The sequence below is a fragment of the Meleagris gallopavo genome, chromosome 1, assembly GCF_000146605.3.
Source record: "Meleagris gallopavo isolate NT-WF06-2002-E0010 breed Aviagen turkey brand Nicholas breeding stock chromosome 1, Turkey_5.1, whole genome shotgun sequence".
Taxonomy (NCBI): domain Eukaryota; kingdom Metazoa; phylum Chordata; class Aves; order Galliformes; family Phasianidae; genus Meleagris; species Meleagris gallopavo.
Genome location: NC_015011.2, coordinates 109,431,296 through 109,444,446, shown reverse-complemented (window position 1 = coordinate 109,444,446; position 13,151 = coordinate 109,431,296). Strand labels below are relative to the sequence as shown.

Genomic DNA, 13,151 nt, shown 5'->3' with positions numbered 1-13,151 from the left:
ATGTTATTGAAGTATCTATTCTGTGCAAGGGGGAGAAGATGGCACTACTCCTGCCCTGCTGGTGGGGGGATGTGAACGACCAGGAGGCAAATAACCTGTCTGGTGAGGTCTGGCAGGGCTGTTGGTTTGAACATGACGTGCCATGGGTTTGCTGTAGAGAGGCTGTTTCAAAAGACATTTGCATGGCTGTGGAAGCGACTCTATTTACTGACTCATCAGCTGTGAGGGAACTGTGCCGCATTTCCATCAGATAACTAGGAACTGAAAGTAGCCATTGCCAGCAGCCCATGGAAAGCACAGTGCGAGGAGGTGAGCAGGACAAGGCAGCTCCGGGCTTGTTACATGGACAGAAGTGACCCCATGTCTGCTGGTGGGACACACGAACAGCAGCTGCTTGAAGGCAGAAGTGAGAGCAGGGGGAAGATGAGGTGGCTCAGCCCCAGTTCAGGTTTCACCAGCGGCCATTTGTCCCCAAAGTTAAACCTAGAGTGTGTTGTTCCCTCTCAGATGCTGGCTCTGCACTTTCAGGTCTCTGCTCCAGCTGCAAGTTTTGGCCATGATGTAGGACCTGGGTTCTTAGACCCAGGTCTGAGAGTTGGTGCTCACCCTCACCCTCTCCCCTTGCTCTTTCACAGGCTTTGCTTCTTGTCCTTCCTGGTGCAGCAGGAAGATAGGAAAATCTGTTATTCTGGCAGCATCCAGGATTTTCTGGGACCTGCTGGCACATGGCTGGGCTGATGTTTCTCAGAGCTTGTTAACTTCAGTGGGAGGCAGCCTCATATGCAGATGAAGAGATCGTCCCTGTTAAGACCAGCCCAGAAGTAAAAAACTTATTTCTCACCTAGATCAGTTTCTTTATGACAGCCCATGCCTGGGCAGCGTGCACTGCTGATGTGGGAATGCAAGCAGGTCTGCAAGGACTTGCAGTGTGGAAGCCATGGTGAATGTGAAGCCTTGTAATAGGCAGTGCTTTGGTCTGTAATGCTCTGCCAGGGAGATTCAAGGGCTTCAAAGGTGCCGTGTGCACCCAGCATGAAGCGTGGACATCAGCAGAGGCTGCTGGAGGGAATTCAGGGCCAGAAAGCACACCCAATGCTAAGCATCTGCTGTACTTCCAGCCTTGAGCGCTCATCAGCCCTGAGTCACACTGACAAATGTCAAGGCATGGTTTAAAGCCCGAGTTGTTTTTTTTTTAAAGTTGTTTTGTGTTTTTAAACCAAACACAAGTTTCTTTTATCTGCCACTCAGAATTTCTGCTTTTCTACATAAGAGGACCGAAACTTCTCCCCACAGAACCGCTTTCTCACGTTGCTATCTCATTTCGGCCCCAGGGGTGATAAGAACATAAAGCTGGAGTTGCGGGGGCTGGCAGAAGAGCTCAGTGTTCCCGCAGCCTTCTCTCCGAGGTGCCTGCAGAGCGAAGCTCCCCAGCCAGCTGGCTGCCCACAGATGGGTATTTCCCAGAAAAGGTGACCTCAGTGCCCCCCGACAGCTTCCCCACTGCGCCTCTGCTGAGGCACCTTCTCAGCGCTGTGGTTGAGAGGGGACCACAGGCGGGCTCGTGTGTGGATAGCACAGAGCTAAGCCCTGCTGGAGGCAGCTTCAGCAGCACTGCCATCAGGGTTGGGGCTGCTGACATCGCAACAGGCACATCCTGCCTCCATCGCCCCCAAATGTGGCTGCTAGAGTGAAGCTTTCCTGCTGCATCGAGCATAAATTCATCAGGTATTCCGTTTCCGAAGGGGAAAAAAAAAAAAAAGACAGAATAATTCACTTAGAAATAAAGCATAGAGTCATTTTCCCTCTGACACGGTGAGTGCAATTACCTGAGGCATGGAGGGCTGAGATAACTCGCTCATTCAGCTCCCTCTCTCCACAGAGACCATCATCATTCTGTCAGAAAAGGCTTTAAAAAGCAATTCACATCCCAAATGCAGAGTCTCCACATGCTGGACCCGTCCTTGTGATTTCCACGCAGCAGCTGCAGCATCATGAGCAAAACTGTCTTTTAGACAATGCAGTGCTCATTATTTTGAGGGCCATACTCACCACACAAGCTCCCTGTGTTTGCAGTCCCTTCCCGGAGCTGCTGTCATCTCCTCGTCCTTTAGGAGCAAAGCTTATTGGCATCCTATTTGGAAAGCTCAATTAACTGCAGCCATAAGCCTGTGCTTGTCCCCAAATATAATCATGTTTAGGCTGCACCCTCTGCCCCCACCTCCTCAGCCATTATCTAATGGACAGTGGAGTAATGGCTTTTGATAATGCTGTTTGAATGGCAGCAGTTCAGTTCTGGGCTTAATTTTTTTATGGTGGGTTGGCAGGGGGAGAAAGCACTGGTTTAGATTGCCTGCAATCCCTGTTCTGCTTTTGGAGCTTTAGGGGACGGACATGTTCTTCCATCTCCACTAATCTCCCCCTGATATTGAGGATTTTCCTGCCATTAAATGATAGCTTGTGAGAAAAAAAATGCCAACTTCCCAGAGGCAGAATGCAGCTAATGGCATCTCTGTGAGCAGGAGGGAGAGCACAGCCACTGCCCAGCCAGGTAAGCCATATCTGTAGGTGCTTTCTGTTGGGAATCATAGCTTTGGCTGCTCAGTGTGCTGCCAGCATCTGTTGCCTGGGGAGGTGGCCAGTCCCTGACCATTGGTGATCTCTTCCCACCTCAGCCAGGAGCACACTGTCAGCATAGCTGGAGAGAAGGAAAACCTGCAGGGTTGGCTGAGAAGGTGGATGGTGGAAGGAAGGCACCCGGCAGGATGTGTGGAGTGCTGGGGACCGTCAGAAGCCGTGTGCAGGAGTATCCTCTTCCTCAGTCTTCTCTGTAAATATAGACCTGGCAATGGGAAAATGATGCAGGCAAACAAGAGGGTGAAACCTATCTCTGCTCTTCCTGTGTGCTTTTAGATCCCCCAAGTTTGCTTGCCAGACCTGAAATGCCACTAGCGAATAATCAAGGTAATGTTTGTCATCATTTTAAATGGTGAGTAGCATTCTTATTCTGCATTACCCAGTAGTGGGTTGAATGGATTGTTCTGTAGGTTAGATATGGAATTATTGCAAGCACTGCCTCTTCACCCTTCTAAAATCTCTGGCAAACAGTTTTTTGGTCTCTCATTCTTTCAAATTTTGTTGTTATTTAAAAGAATGAAAGAGATCATCCCTGGGTGGAATTTTTCTATTCCTTAATCTCACTAATATTTGTTACCTTAATGCTGAATTCCATCCTTTTTAAAAAAAAAAACACATCTTATCTGCACACTATGTCAATGAGTTGGAGGCATCATCAGCTGCTGCTCTGTCTGACAGTGTTAAAAGCAAATAGCATCCATTGTGGGGAGGGGGAAGGACTGAGGATGGCAAAGTGGGATGTTTCATGCTGTGTTGGTCAGAGGAGATCTGACTGTCAGGTGAGACCACTTTCCTGTGCTTGCAGGAGGGGGGATTTGGGAACATCTCCTTTGCATGAGAAAAAGGGAGAATGTAACAAAGCTGCTGGGGGGCTCCTCTGAACTCCTGTTGCCTGGGGGATGTTTTCCAGTTGGCCGCTCCTCAAACATTTCCTTTCCATGTACTGTACAGAGCAAGTTACACTTGTAGATCTTAGATGTGTGCTGTGAAATGCCACTAGCAGAAGAAAGAGACTTGGCTCCAAAAAATTGTTCCTAAGGAGAAATGCTGGAAAATGGCTTGGGGGCAGACGTTTCCTCTATCAAGAGATAAGAGAGCAGGCAGAGAGGGGAAGGAGAGTATTTTGCTCATTTCTACTCAGCATGCAGTGCACACAGCTGCTGGGGGAGATTTGCTCCAAAGGCCATAGATGGGACCAAGGTTGGAGTAGATGCTGCTGAATGCTGAGCTTGCTTGGGACAGTCTCACATATGGGGCAACCTATGCACATATGTCTCCCTGGATGTCATCGTGAGCCCATGCGAGGTTCTTGTTTCAGCAACAGTACTTCCATCAGCTGTTTCCAGACAGCCACCTGCAGCCAAACATTTGGGAACAGGCAAATCCTTAATCTGTCTGAACCTCAGTTTATGTAACAGCATCAAAAAAACAACATATGTCCCTGTTTGCACACAATGATGAGGAATGGTGAAGAGGGAAGCAAAAGACACAGCCCCTGTGCAAAGACAGAGCCAACTGAGGCCAGTGCCTTGTGTCCCCTCTTGTCTCTAGAATCATCATTCGTTGCCTACCCAGTACCCTGCTAAAGAGTCAGTAGAAGGGTTTAGAAAAAAGGAGAAGAGAATATGAAGAAATGTCAGACTGCATAAAATTCTTCCCACCTCTCCAAGTCCTTTCCTGTTTCTTCTTGAGTGTCCCTGTTTTGCTAATTCTCCAGTCAGCATAGGATGGCCGGGCTTGGTGGGACCTGATTCCAACAGAAGCCAGAGCTAAAGTCCTTCTGGGATGCGCCCTCCATTTACCTCATTCTGCCTTTCAGCCCAGTGACCAAGGGACAGTTTGGGCTGATGTGGGTAGGGAGGCTGCTGGGTTGGTGTCAATGGGCACCTGCTCCTAGTTGAAGAAACTTCAGGCACTGCAAACTACCAGATACCATACTATGTGTGTTGCATTCCAAAAGGATGAAGGGCAGAGCAATTGTTGCACACACTGCCATTTGGTCTGTGCACTAAAGCCTTGGGTACTGTGAAAATAACAAATGGATGCTTGCTGAAGGTGATCCTTCCTTGCACATCACCTCACAAGTCTCTCTTAATAAGGAACAAAGCTTAGTGAGGAATACAGCTGTAGTGGGCCTACACTGTACTGCATGGCAGCAGGGAGAGATGGTTCAGCTGCTGGGAATCTCCCTCAGACAGTGAGACAGAGCATGGGGAGAAGCCCCTTTCTTGCCCTTTGGCCCCTGGGACTCACCAGGCACACAGCAGCGCTCATGTGGTCCCTACAATGCTGTTAATAAAGGTGATTGATGGAAAAGATGATATAATTTCCTGTGAAAAAATGTATGAAAGGATTTTGCTTTTGTGACGGGCAATGAACAACAGCAGAAAAACCACCATTTGGGTGAGAAGCAGGTGTATCTTTGAAAGAGGTTACAAAGTCAGATCTGTAGTATTCAGTTCCTGCTCTCTAACGAGTTCATTGCTTACTCATTTTGCTGCTAGGAGTTTCTTTCCACAAAAAGTTCCAGTGTGTGCTGGCTGATGTCTCTTGTTCCCTTCGTTCTTCTCTGATTTGTCCCCAACAGCTTTCACCTTGTTGGTCATCCACCTGCTTGGGATTAACTAGACAAGAAACCACACATCACTCAGGTGGCAGACTGATAAAATGACTGGAAGTGCTTCCTCCCACCAAACTCATGACACTATGATGATGGTCTTGAGAATTGGCAAAACTGTAATGTCACACTGAGTGACATGGTCTAGGGCTGTCACAGGCATGGGCTGATGGTTGGACTAGATGATCTTTGTGGTCTTTCCAACATTAATGATTCTATGAATCTGTGATCCCATGAATGGTACAGAGTATCTCATTTGTGGGGAGAGCACTAAGAAAGTATCTGAACAATATTCCTGAATTTGTCCTTCCTTGTGTCTGTCTAATGGAACACAGGAGCACCCTTAGCAGCTCACAGCTTTGGTGGAGAAGTGTAAGACTGAATAAAACTGAAAGATGCAAAAAGCATGAACACTGACATGCTGCAGACCGCTAACTGATCTCCCCTGCCTACTTTTGGAATAGAATCTTAGAATCACAAAGGTTGGAAAAGACCTCCAAGGTCATCCAATCCAACTGTTCATTTGTCCATCACCAATATTCCACACTAAACCATGTCTCTCAGTACAACATCTAAATGTTTCTTGAACACCTGCAGGGCTGGTGAATCCATTACCACCCTGGGCAGCCTGTTCCAGCACTTACCACTCTTTTGGAAAAGTAGTACTAATGTCCAACCTGAATCTCCCCTGGTGCAACTTGAGGCCGTCTCATCCTATCTCTAGTTACATGGGAGAAGAGGTCGACCTTCATCTCATCACAACCTCCTTTCAGGTGGTTGTAGAGAGCGATAAGGTCTCTTTTGAGCTTCCTCTTCTCCAATGGAAGATGGAACAATCCCAGTTCCCTCAGCCACTCCCCATAAGACTTGTGTTTCAGACCCCTCACAGCTTCATTGCCAGAGCTTCAATGTCTTTCTTGCCATGAGGGGCCCAAAACTGAACACAATATTCAAGATGTGATCTCACCAGAGCTGAGTGCAGAAAGATGATCACTTCCCTGCACATGCTGGCAACACTATTTCTGCAACAAGCCAGGCTGCCATTGGCCTTTTTGGCCACCTGGGCACACTGCTGGCTTAGCTGAACATTGAACAATACCCCCAGGTCTGTTTCCTCTACATAGTCTTCCATCCACTCTGCCTCATAGCTGTAGAGTTGCCTGAGGTTGTTGTGACCAAAGTGCAGGACCCAGCACTTGGCCTTGTTGAACTTCATCCCATTGGCCTCAGTCCAGTGATCCAGCCTGTCCAGATCAACAGCATACACTGATTGCCCTCCTCTGTCCTCCACCCAGAAATACTGCAGCCCCCAGTCCTTCAAAACACCTCTGCAGGCTCCTGTGGCCAAGCCTTGTCCCCACCAGCTTGCAATCATGGGAATGCTGAGAAATCAGTGGTGTTGGAGGGAACTCTCTGGATTCATCTGGTCCAACCCTCACTTCAGCAGTGACATCTAGATCAGGGTGGCCAGGACGACGTCCATGTGGCTTCTGAAGATCTCCATGGTGGAGGCTCCACAGCCTGTCTGGGCAAGCTGCTCCAATCAGGCTGGATGATTTCCCCTCTTAGGGAAAGAAATTCCACAGAAAAGATGCAGTAAGAAATTAACACTTTCCCAGAGGGTCTATAAACACCAGCAGACTTCTAGGAGTTGTTCACAAGGGCTTCTTAGCAAAGGCATACAAATACTGTGTGACAATTAGCCTGCCTAGAAGTGAGGAGAGGCAGCATAATATTTCTTCTTGTATCATAACTAATATGTTTGCTGATGTCTTTTATTTTTCTCTTCTCACATCTTCATGGGGTCGGCACATTCCTTGCTGTCAGTGATCCTTTGGGTGCCCCATGTCCACGCGGTGTGGGCCTGTGTGCGGTCCTGCCCTGCCAACTGTGTGTGCACCCAGGAACGGAGCTGCTCTGTCCTCTGTGACCGTGCCGGCCTGGGACAGATCCCCAGTGAATTCCCCTGTGAAGCTTCCTCTATTAACCTGGACAAAAACAGCATCAAGTTCCTCTCCGAGAGGGCCTTTGGTACTTTGCCTTCCCTTAAATCCCTGTCCCTCAACCACAACAATATCTCCTTCATCACTCCGGGGGCTTTCAAAGGGCTGCCCAGCCTGACAGAGCTGAAGATGGCTCACAACGAGTACATCCGCTACCTGCACACACGGACATTCACTGCTCTCCGGCGGCTGGTCAAATTGGACCTGGCGGACTGCAACCTCTTCAATATCCCAGACAGGATCTTCATTGAGCTGCCCTCTCTGCAGGAGCTTTTCTGCTTCCAGAACAACTTCCGAAGGATTCCAGGTGCCATTAGGGGCATGGAAAATCTGACCCATGTCTACCTGGAGAGAAACAGGATCGAAGCGGTAGCCTACAACTCCCTGCAGGGGCTGACCAAGCTAAAATACCTGAATCTACAAGACAACAGGATAAATGTTGTTCACGAGCGAGCTTTTCAGGGCTGCCGAAAGATGGAGTACCTGTACCTGAATGACAATTTGATCAGCGAGCTTCCAGAAAATTCCTTTGATGGCCTGAGGTGCCTGAAAATGCTCAACTTAGGGGGGAATTTCCTCAGGAACGTTTCCAACACTTGGTTCAGGGACCTGGTGGAGCTGGAGGTCCTCTATCTTGACCGCAACAGGATCAACTACATTGAGGAGGGGGCTTTTGAGAACCTCACCAGCCTTGTCTCCTTGCACTTGAACAGCAACAACCTGACGACCCTGCCCTTCTCTGTCTTCCAGCCTGTGTACTTCCTGGGACGGCTGTACCTCTTCCGCAACCCCTGGGAGTGTGACTGCCGCATTGAATGGCTGAAGGAGTGGATGGAGAACTACAGACTTGTCAGGGACATTCCCTGTGCCTCCCCGTCCTCTGTAGCTGGGATTGATCTAATGGACGTGCTCTACGATAGATCACCAGAAGGTTACTGTCTTGACCCCGTGGAACTAAATGTCACATCTGACATTCCGACTCCTAGCAGTGAGCCTTTCTCTACCACAGAGAGCAAGTTCAACAGCCTTATTTCTAAACTCTTGCTTCAGATGGGCCTTCCCGAAGAGGTGGCAAACACTACTGAAGTCTTCAGTAACACTACACAACTGGATGGACTCACTGATGGGGTTACTTCTGGCACAAGGGAAGACAGCAGCAAAGCCATCTCCTTTTCTTTCCACCTCCCAGCACTTCTTACAGTGGTTATTTTCCAGAGCAAGTAGTGCAGAGGCTGCCTGAAGCATGCGTCCTGCTGGAGCATTTAGTCTTTGTCTCTTCCTTGCACTGCCCAGGGTTGCTACAAAACTTCACTGACCCTTTTAAAGAGGAGGATGGTACCTGGTCTGGGGTGAGCATGGCATTTTGGGAGTGATGTTAGATAAGGATTTTGTTCTTCTTCTCCCTGCTATCCTGAGACATCTGCAGGAAAATCAGAGACACACATTTTTGTCAAAACAGTCTTCTCCAAGGAAAAGCTTTCAACACAACAGTTGACTCCTCAATGTCTGTTTCAAATGCTCGATTCATTTTTCAATGAATATATTGTTTCAAGGAATATGCTGTTTTTATTTATAGGTTATTTCATGTCCTGATAGCAGGAGTGGAATACGGCAATGACAAATGTAGACAGACTGTACTGTACTGTTTTGTATTTCTATCAGTCATTAATATTTATCACACAATACTATCATACATAACTTATCATATTGTGGTATACCTGTCCATATAAAATGATAGGACATGTATAATCACTTATTAGTACTAAAATGTCACAAAATCAGAATAAAAATGGAAATGCATTTAAATTAGCCTTTCTAACATTTCCTTAAACTTTTGTTTTCTCCACTCTTGCTTTTTCACACACAATTCAGTGCAAACATGGACTTCAGAGATCATAGAATCACAGAATGGTTTGGGCTGGAAGGGACCTCAAAGCCCAAACAACCCTCAGCCCCTGCCCAGGGCCCCATCCAACCTGGCCTTGAGATGTTGAAGATATCCATGGTCTGGCAGACCTGGGCACATCCATTTCTGATACACAACTGGTTTTGTTCAGATGCAGGAAGCAAGGAGGGTCAGTGCTGCTGTACGGTAGGACAGGGATCCGGTGGGTATAATGGAACCCAAGATCTGTAGATAAGAGCCTGGTGTGAGGTGGCACATTCATTAGTTCCCCATCCCCTGCTGCTTCCTCATATCACTCCAATGGCCACTCAAAAACAGAAGCAAAAGACAGGACAACTGGAGATAGACTTTGGCCTTTGAACAGTATTGGGTGACATGGAAGTTTCATGCAAGAAACTTCTTCCAAAAGGGCTCAATGCTTAGAATCATAGCATCATAGAATATCCTGAGTTGGAAAGGATATGTAAGGATCACTGAATCCATAAGGAGCATCAGCAGATACCCTGGGCCAGGTCCTTGCCACAGGCCAGAGCAGCTGTGACCAGGAGCTTACCCCTTGGCCTCAAACAGTGCTCTCAGCTGAGCATGTCAGGGAAACAACCCACAAAGTGTCCCACAGACTTTGTAGCAAACTGCCCTGGTGAAAGCTGACACGAACTCACACAAAGCAACTGTGCACTCCTCATCTGCCACAGTAGCTACTTCCTGAAATGGAAGCTCCTTTTTTTCCCCCCATCCGAGTGTGCCCATACATTCTGTCACCAAAAAGGCTTCAGGACATGTTCCTCAGGGCTGCCTCATTTGGTATGCAGAGCTCTGTCCAAAAAGACTTGCTGCTTTGTAATTAGCACTAGGAATTTCTAAGAGCAGCCCATACCAGGCAATCCCTGTCAGGATGGCCCTTCAGCTATCTGTAGTTAGACCATAGTTTTTTCCCTCAGTGAAGAAAGATGGCAGATGTTTGATAAATGCTTGTCTGACCTGTTCCATGAACTAAATGCAATGAGTTTGGATTTCCAGGCTATTTATGAATCCATTAATCTTCTTAAATGCTAAATTCATCTCTGTATTATGAAAGGCTGTTTTTCAAAACCAGTCCAGGCAAATGCTGTAGAGGCGTATTATGTTAAGGATGCTTCTACAGGAGCAGTGCTTCATCCTGTCAGCAAAGGTCTGTCAATAGGTTTGACACAGATGGTGGCACACTGGGAACAAAAAGTCATGTTTCACTTCCTATAGGATGGATGTTCGATGAGTGAATTGTTTTATTACCCATGCTTTCATTTCCTCTACTGAAATGCATTAGAGCTGAGGATTGTCTTACTACGTAATTGAAAGAGTATGGCTTTCAAGTTAATTATTGCTTCAGATATGCTTTTTTTATGTGCAAGAATAGCAGACAGATAGATTAGAGCTGAACGTGAAATGCCTGAAAATGGCAGAGATTCCTCTGTGAAGTAAAGGACAAGGAGAGTGTCTGTGATACACTGCAGTGTGACCACAGAATTACAGAATCAGAGGATCATAGAATCACCAAGTTTGGAAAAGACTTCCAAGATCTAGTCCAACCGTTCATCAATCACCAATATTCCCCACTCACCATGTCCCTCAGTACAACATTTACATAGCTATGAACACTTATAGGGACCATGACTCAACCACCTCTGTTCCGATGTCTCACCGCTCTTTCAGAGAATAATTTGTTCCTAATATCCAACCTGAACCTCCCCTGGTGAAACTTGATGCCATTCCTTCTCATCCTATTTCTGATACCTGGAAGAAGAGGCTGACCCTCACCTTGCCACAGCCTCCCTTCAGGCGGTTGTAGAGAACAATAAGGTCTCCCCCAAGCTTCCTCTTCTCCAGACTGAACAGTCCCAACTCCCTCAGTTGCTCCTCATAAGACCTGTGCTATAGACGCCTCACCACCTTTGTTGCCCTTCAGACTCTGGACACGCTACAGGGCCTCCATGTCTTCCTTGTACTGAGGAGCCCAGAACTGAACACAGCACTCAAAGTGTGGCATCATCAGAGCTGAATACAGAGGTGATCATCTCGGTGCTCCTGCTGGCCATCTATTTCTGATACAAGGCAGGATGCTGTTGGCCTTCTTAGCTCACGTTCAGTTGAGAGTCTACCAACGCCCCCAGATTTTTTTACTCCATTCAGTCTTGCAGTCACTCTGCCCCAAGTCTATAGCACCGCCTGGGGTTGTGGCCAAAGTGCAGGACCTGGCACTTGGTCTTGTTGAACTTCATCCCATTGGCCTCAGCCCAGCTATCCAACCTGTCCAGGTCCCTTTGTAGAACTTTCCTTCCCCCAGGCAGATTGACACTTTCTCCCAACTTGGTGCCATCTGCAAACTTACTGAGGGTGCACCTCTTCCAGATCATCATTAAAGATATTGAACAGGACAGGCCCCAATATCAACCCTTGGAGAATACCACACATAACCAGTTGCCAGCTGGATTTAACTGCATTCAGCAGCACTCTTTGGATCTGGCCATCCAGCCAGTTCTTTACCCAGCAAAGAGTGTACTTGTCCAGGTCATGGGCTGCCCCTTCTCCAGGAGAACACTGCGGGAGACACCAGGTCTGGAGCTGTACAGTTCTGGCCCAGTGAATTTAAGCATGAATAATGTAGACATATTGTATATCCCAGAGTGCTTGCCCCAGGAAGCATCTCCCTATGGGTCTGCAATTCAACTACAGCTGCTGAGAAAGTGCAAGCTACACATACTGGCTTCCAGCTTCCCTGTAGTAATGGAAGCAGCCCTTGCTCCCTCCAGCTCTGAAATCCCGATTGTGCCTCAGAGCCCTTGAAAGATCAGAAGCGTGCATTGCTAGCAGTATGGAGTAGGTGGCAAGTGAGCCCTTTGGCTCCACCAACAGAAGCCTGTGAGTCTGTGCATGACACTTCCCCTTCCTTCCCTCTCCTTCATCTTGCTCCATCCCCATAGCTCTCTGTGCTCAGCTTGAGCATTGCCTTTGGCCTGCACTTACCTGGAGCAGAAGCTTCCCAGGTAGGACAGCAAAGTGTTTCCACTCAAATCCTGAGAGGACTTCCAGCATCGTGAAAGCTTGAGTTGGACTCCAAGTGCCTGGTTCATTGTGCCATGAGCTTTGTTTCTGAGGTCATAGCAAAGAGTTGGTTTCTCTGTATGGGTGGATACCAACCCATAACCGATTTTAAGTTATTTTCCAATTCTCAATTAGAAAACAAGATGAAGTAGGGATCTGCCTTTTGAATGAATATTTTGTCTTTTCTATTTCTTGATGGAAGGTTATTCAGAATGTTGTATTTGCTATTCTGTTTATCTTGCGGAGGTCTTACCGTGTCTTTCTGCTTTGGCAAGAGATGTGAAGTCCAGGGCAAGAACATAACTATACAGGCACTGTAATGATAACTATTGCTAGAATGGCAGAAAATGCCCTCCAGCTGACACTGGAGCCTCACTGTCAGTTTTGAAGTGGGTATTTAGTATTCAGTTAATTCTTGGCTTGATGACATCTTGCTATTAACTCTTAAAACAATTAGATCTTGATCTTGAAATTGGTGTTTTTCCTTGATAATTGTTGTGATCATAAATTCAAGAGGAGCCAAATCAACTGAGATAAAGTGGCTTACTCTAGAAAACTGCTGTTCCTCCGCTGCCGTATATGAAGCCTTGCAAGAAAGTAGCCTGCCATGGTCACTGCTGCCCTAGTGAGAACTTCATAGCACAGGGCTGGCTTGGGTAAGAAAAAAAAAAACACTTCTAGTCACATTAAACACAGCTTTTTAAATGCCTACTTTATTAGAGTGAAGATATGAGTTCGTTACGCTAACACTAAAAACTCCTCTCTTCTTGCCTGCTGCCCAAATCTGATAGAGACCCATGGAGTTTGACAAACTGAGACTTAGTGAGTGTAAGTGCCAAAACCTCCAGAGGAATTTTAAAAGAGCTTTATAGAAAATATCACCCATGGAACAAAGACAATGAATTAAGAA

At 47.1% G+C, this 13,151-nt stretch overlaps 1 protein-coding gene and 1 long non-coding RNA gene across 2 annotated transcripts; one reads left to right on the top strand and one right to left on the bottom strand.

The window, feature by feature from the left end:
• Positions 1-5,174: 5,174 nt before the first annotated feature.
• On the bottom strand, positions 5,175-9,984 carry LOC116217490. Its single transcript, XR_004162093.1, has 3 exons — positions 9,231-9,984; positions 8,594-8,674; positions 5,175-5,258 (listed from the first exon to the last, which is right to left on the bottom strand). It is a non-coding gene; the product is annotated as an uncharacterized LOC116217490 (long non-coding RNA).
• NYX (nyctalopin) lies at positions 6,492-9,096 on the top strand. The gene has a single exon (XM_031557071.1). It carries the CDS (start codon positions 7,051-7,053, stop codon positions 8,476-8,478), a length of 1,428 nt encoding a protein of 475 aa, XP_031412931.1. The 5' UTR covers positions 6,492-7,050; the 3' UTR covers positions 8,479-9,096.
• Positions 9,985-13,151: the final 3,167 nt, after the last annotated feature.

Excerpts from the sequence above, each read along its gene's own strand:
- NYX (XM_031557071.1), top strand. The coding sequence starts at position 7,051 with ATGGGGTCGGCACATTCCTTGCTGTCAGTGATCCTTTGGGTGCCCCAT.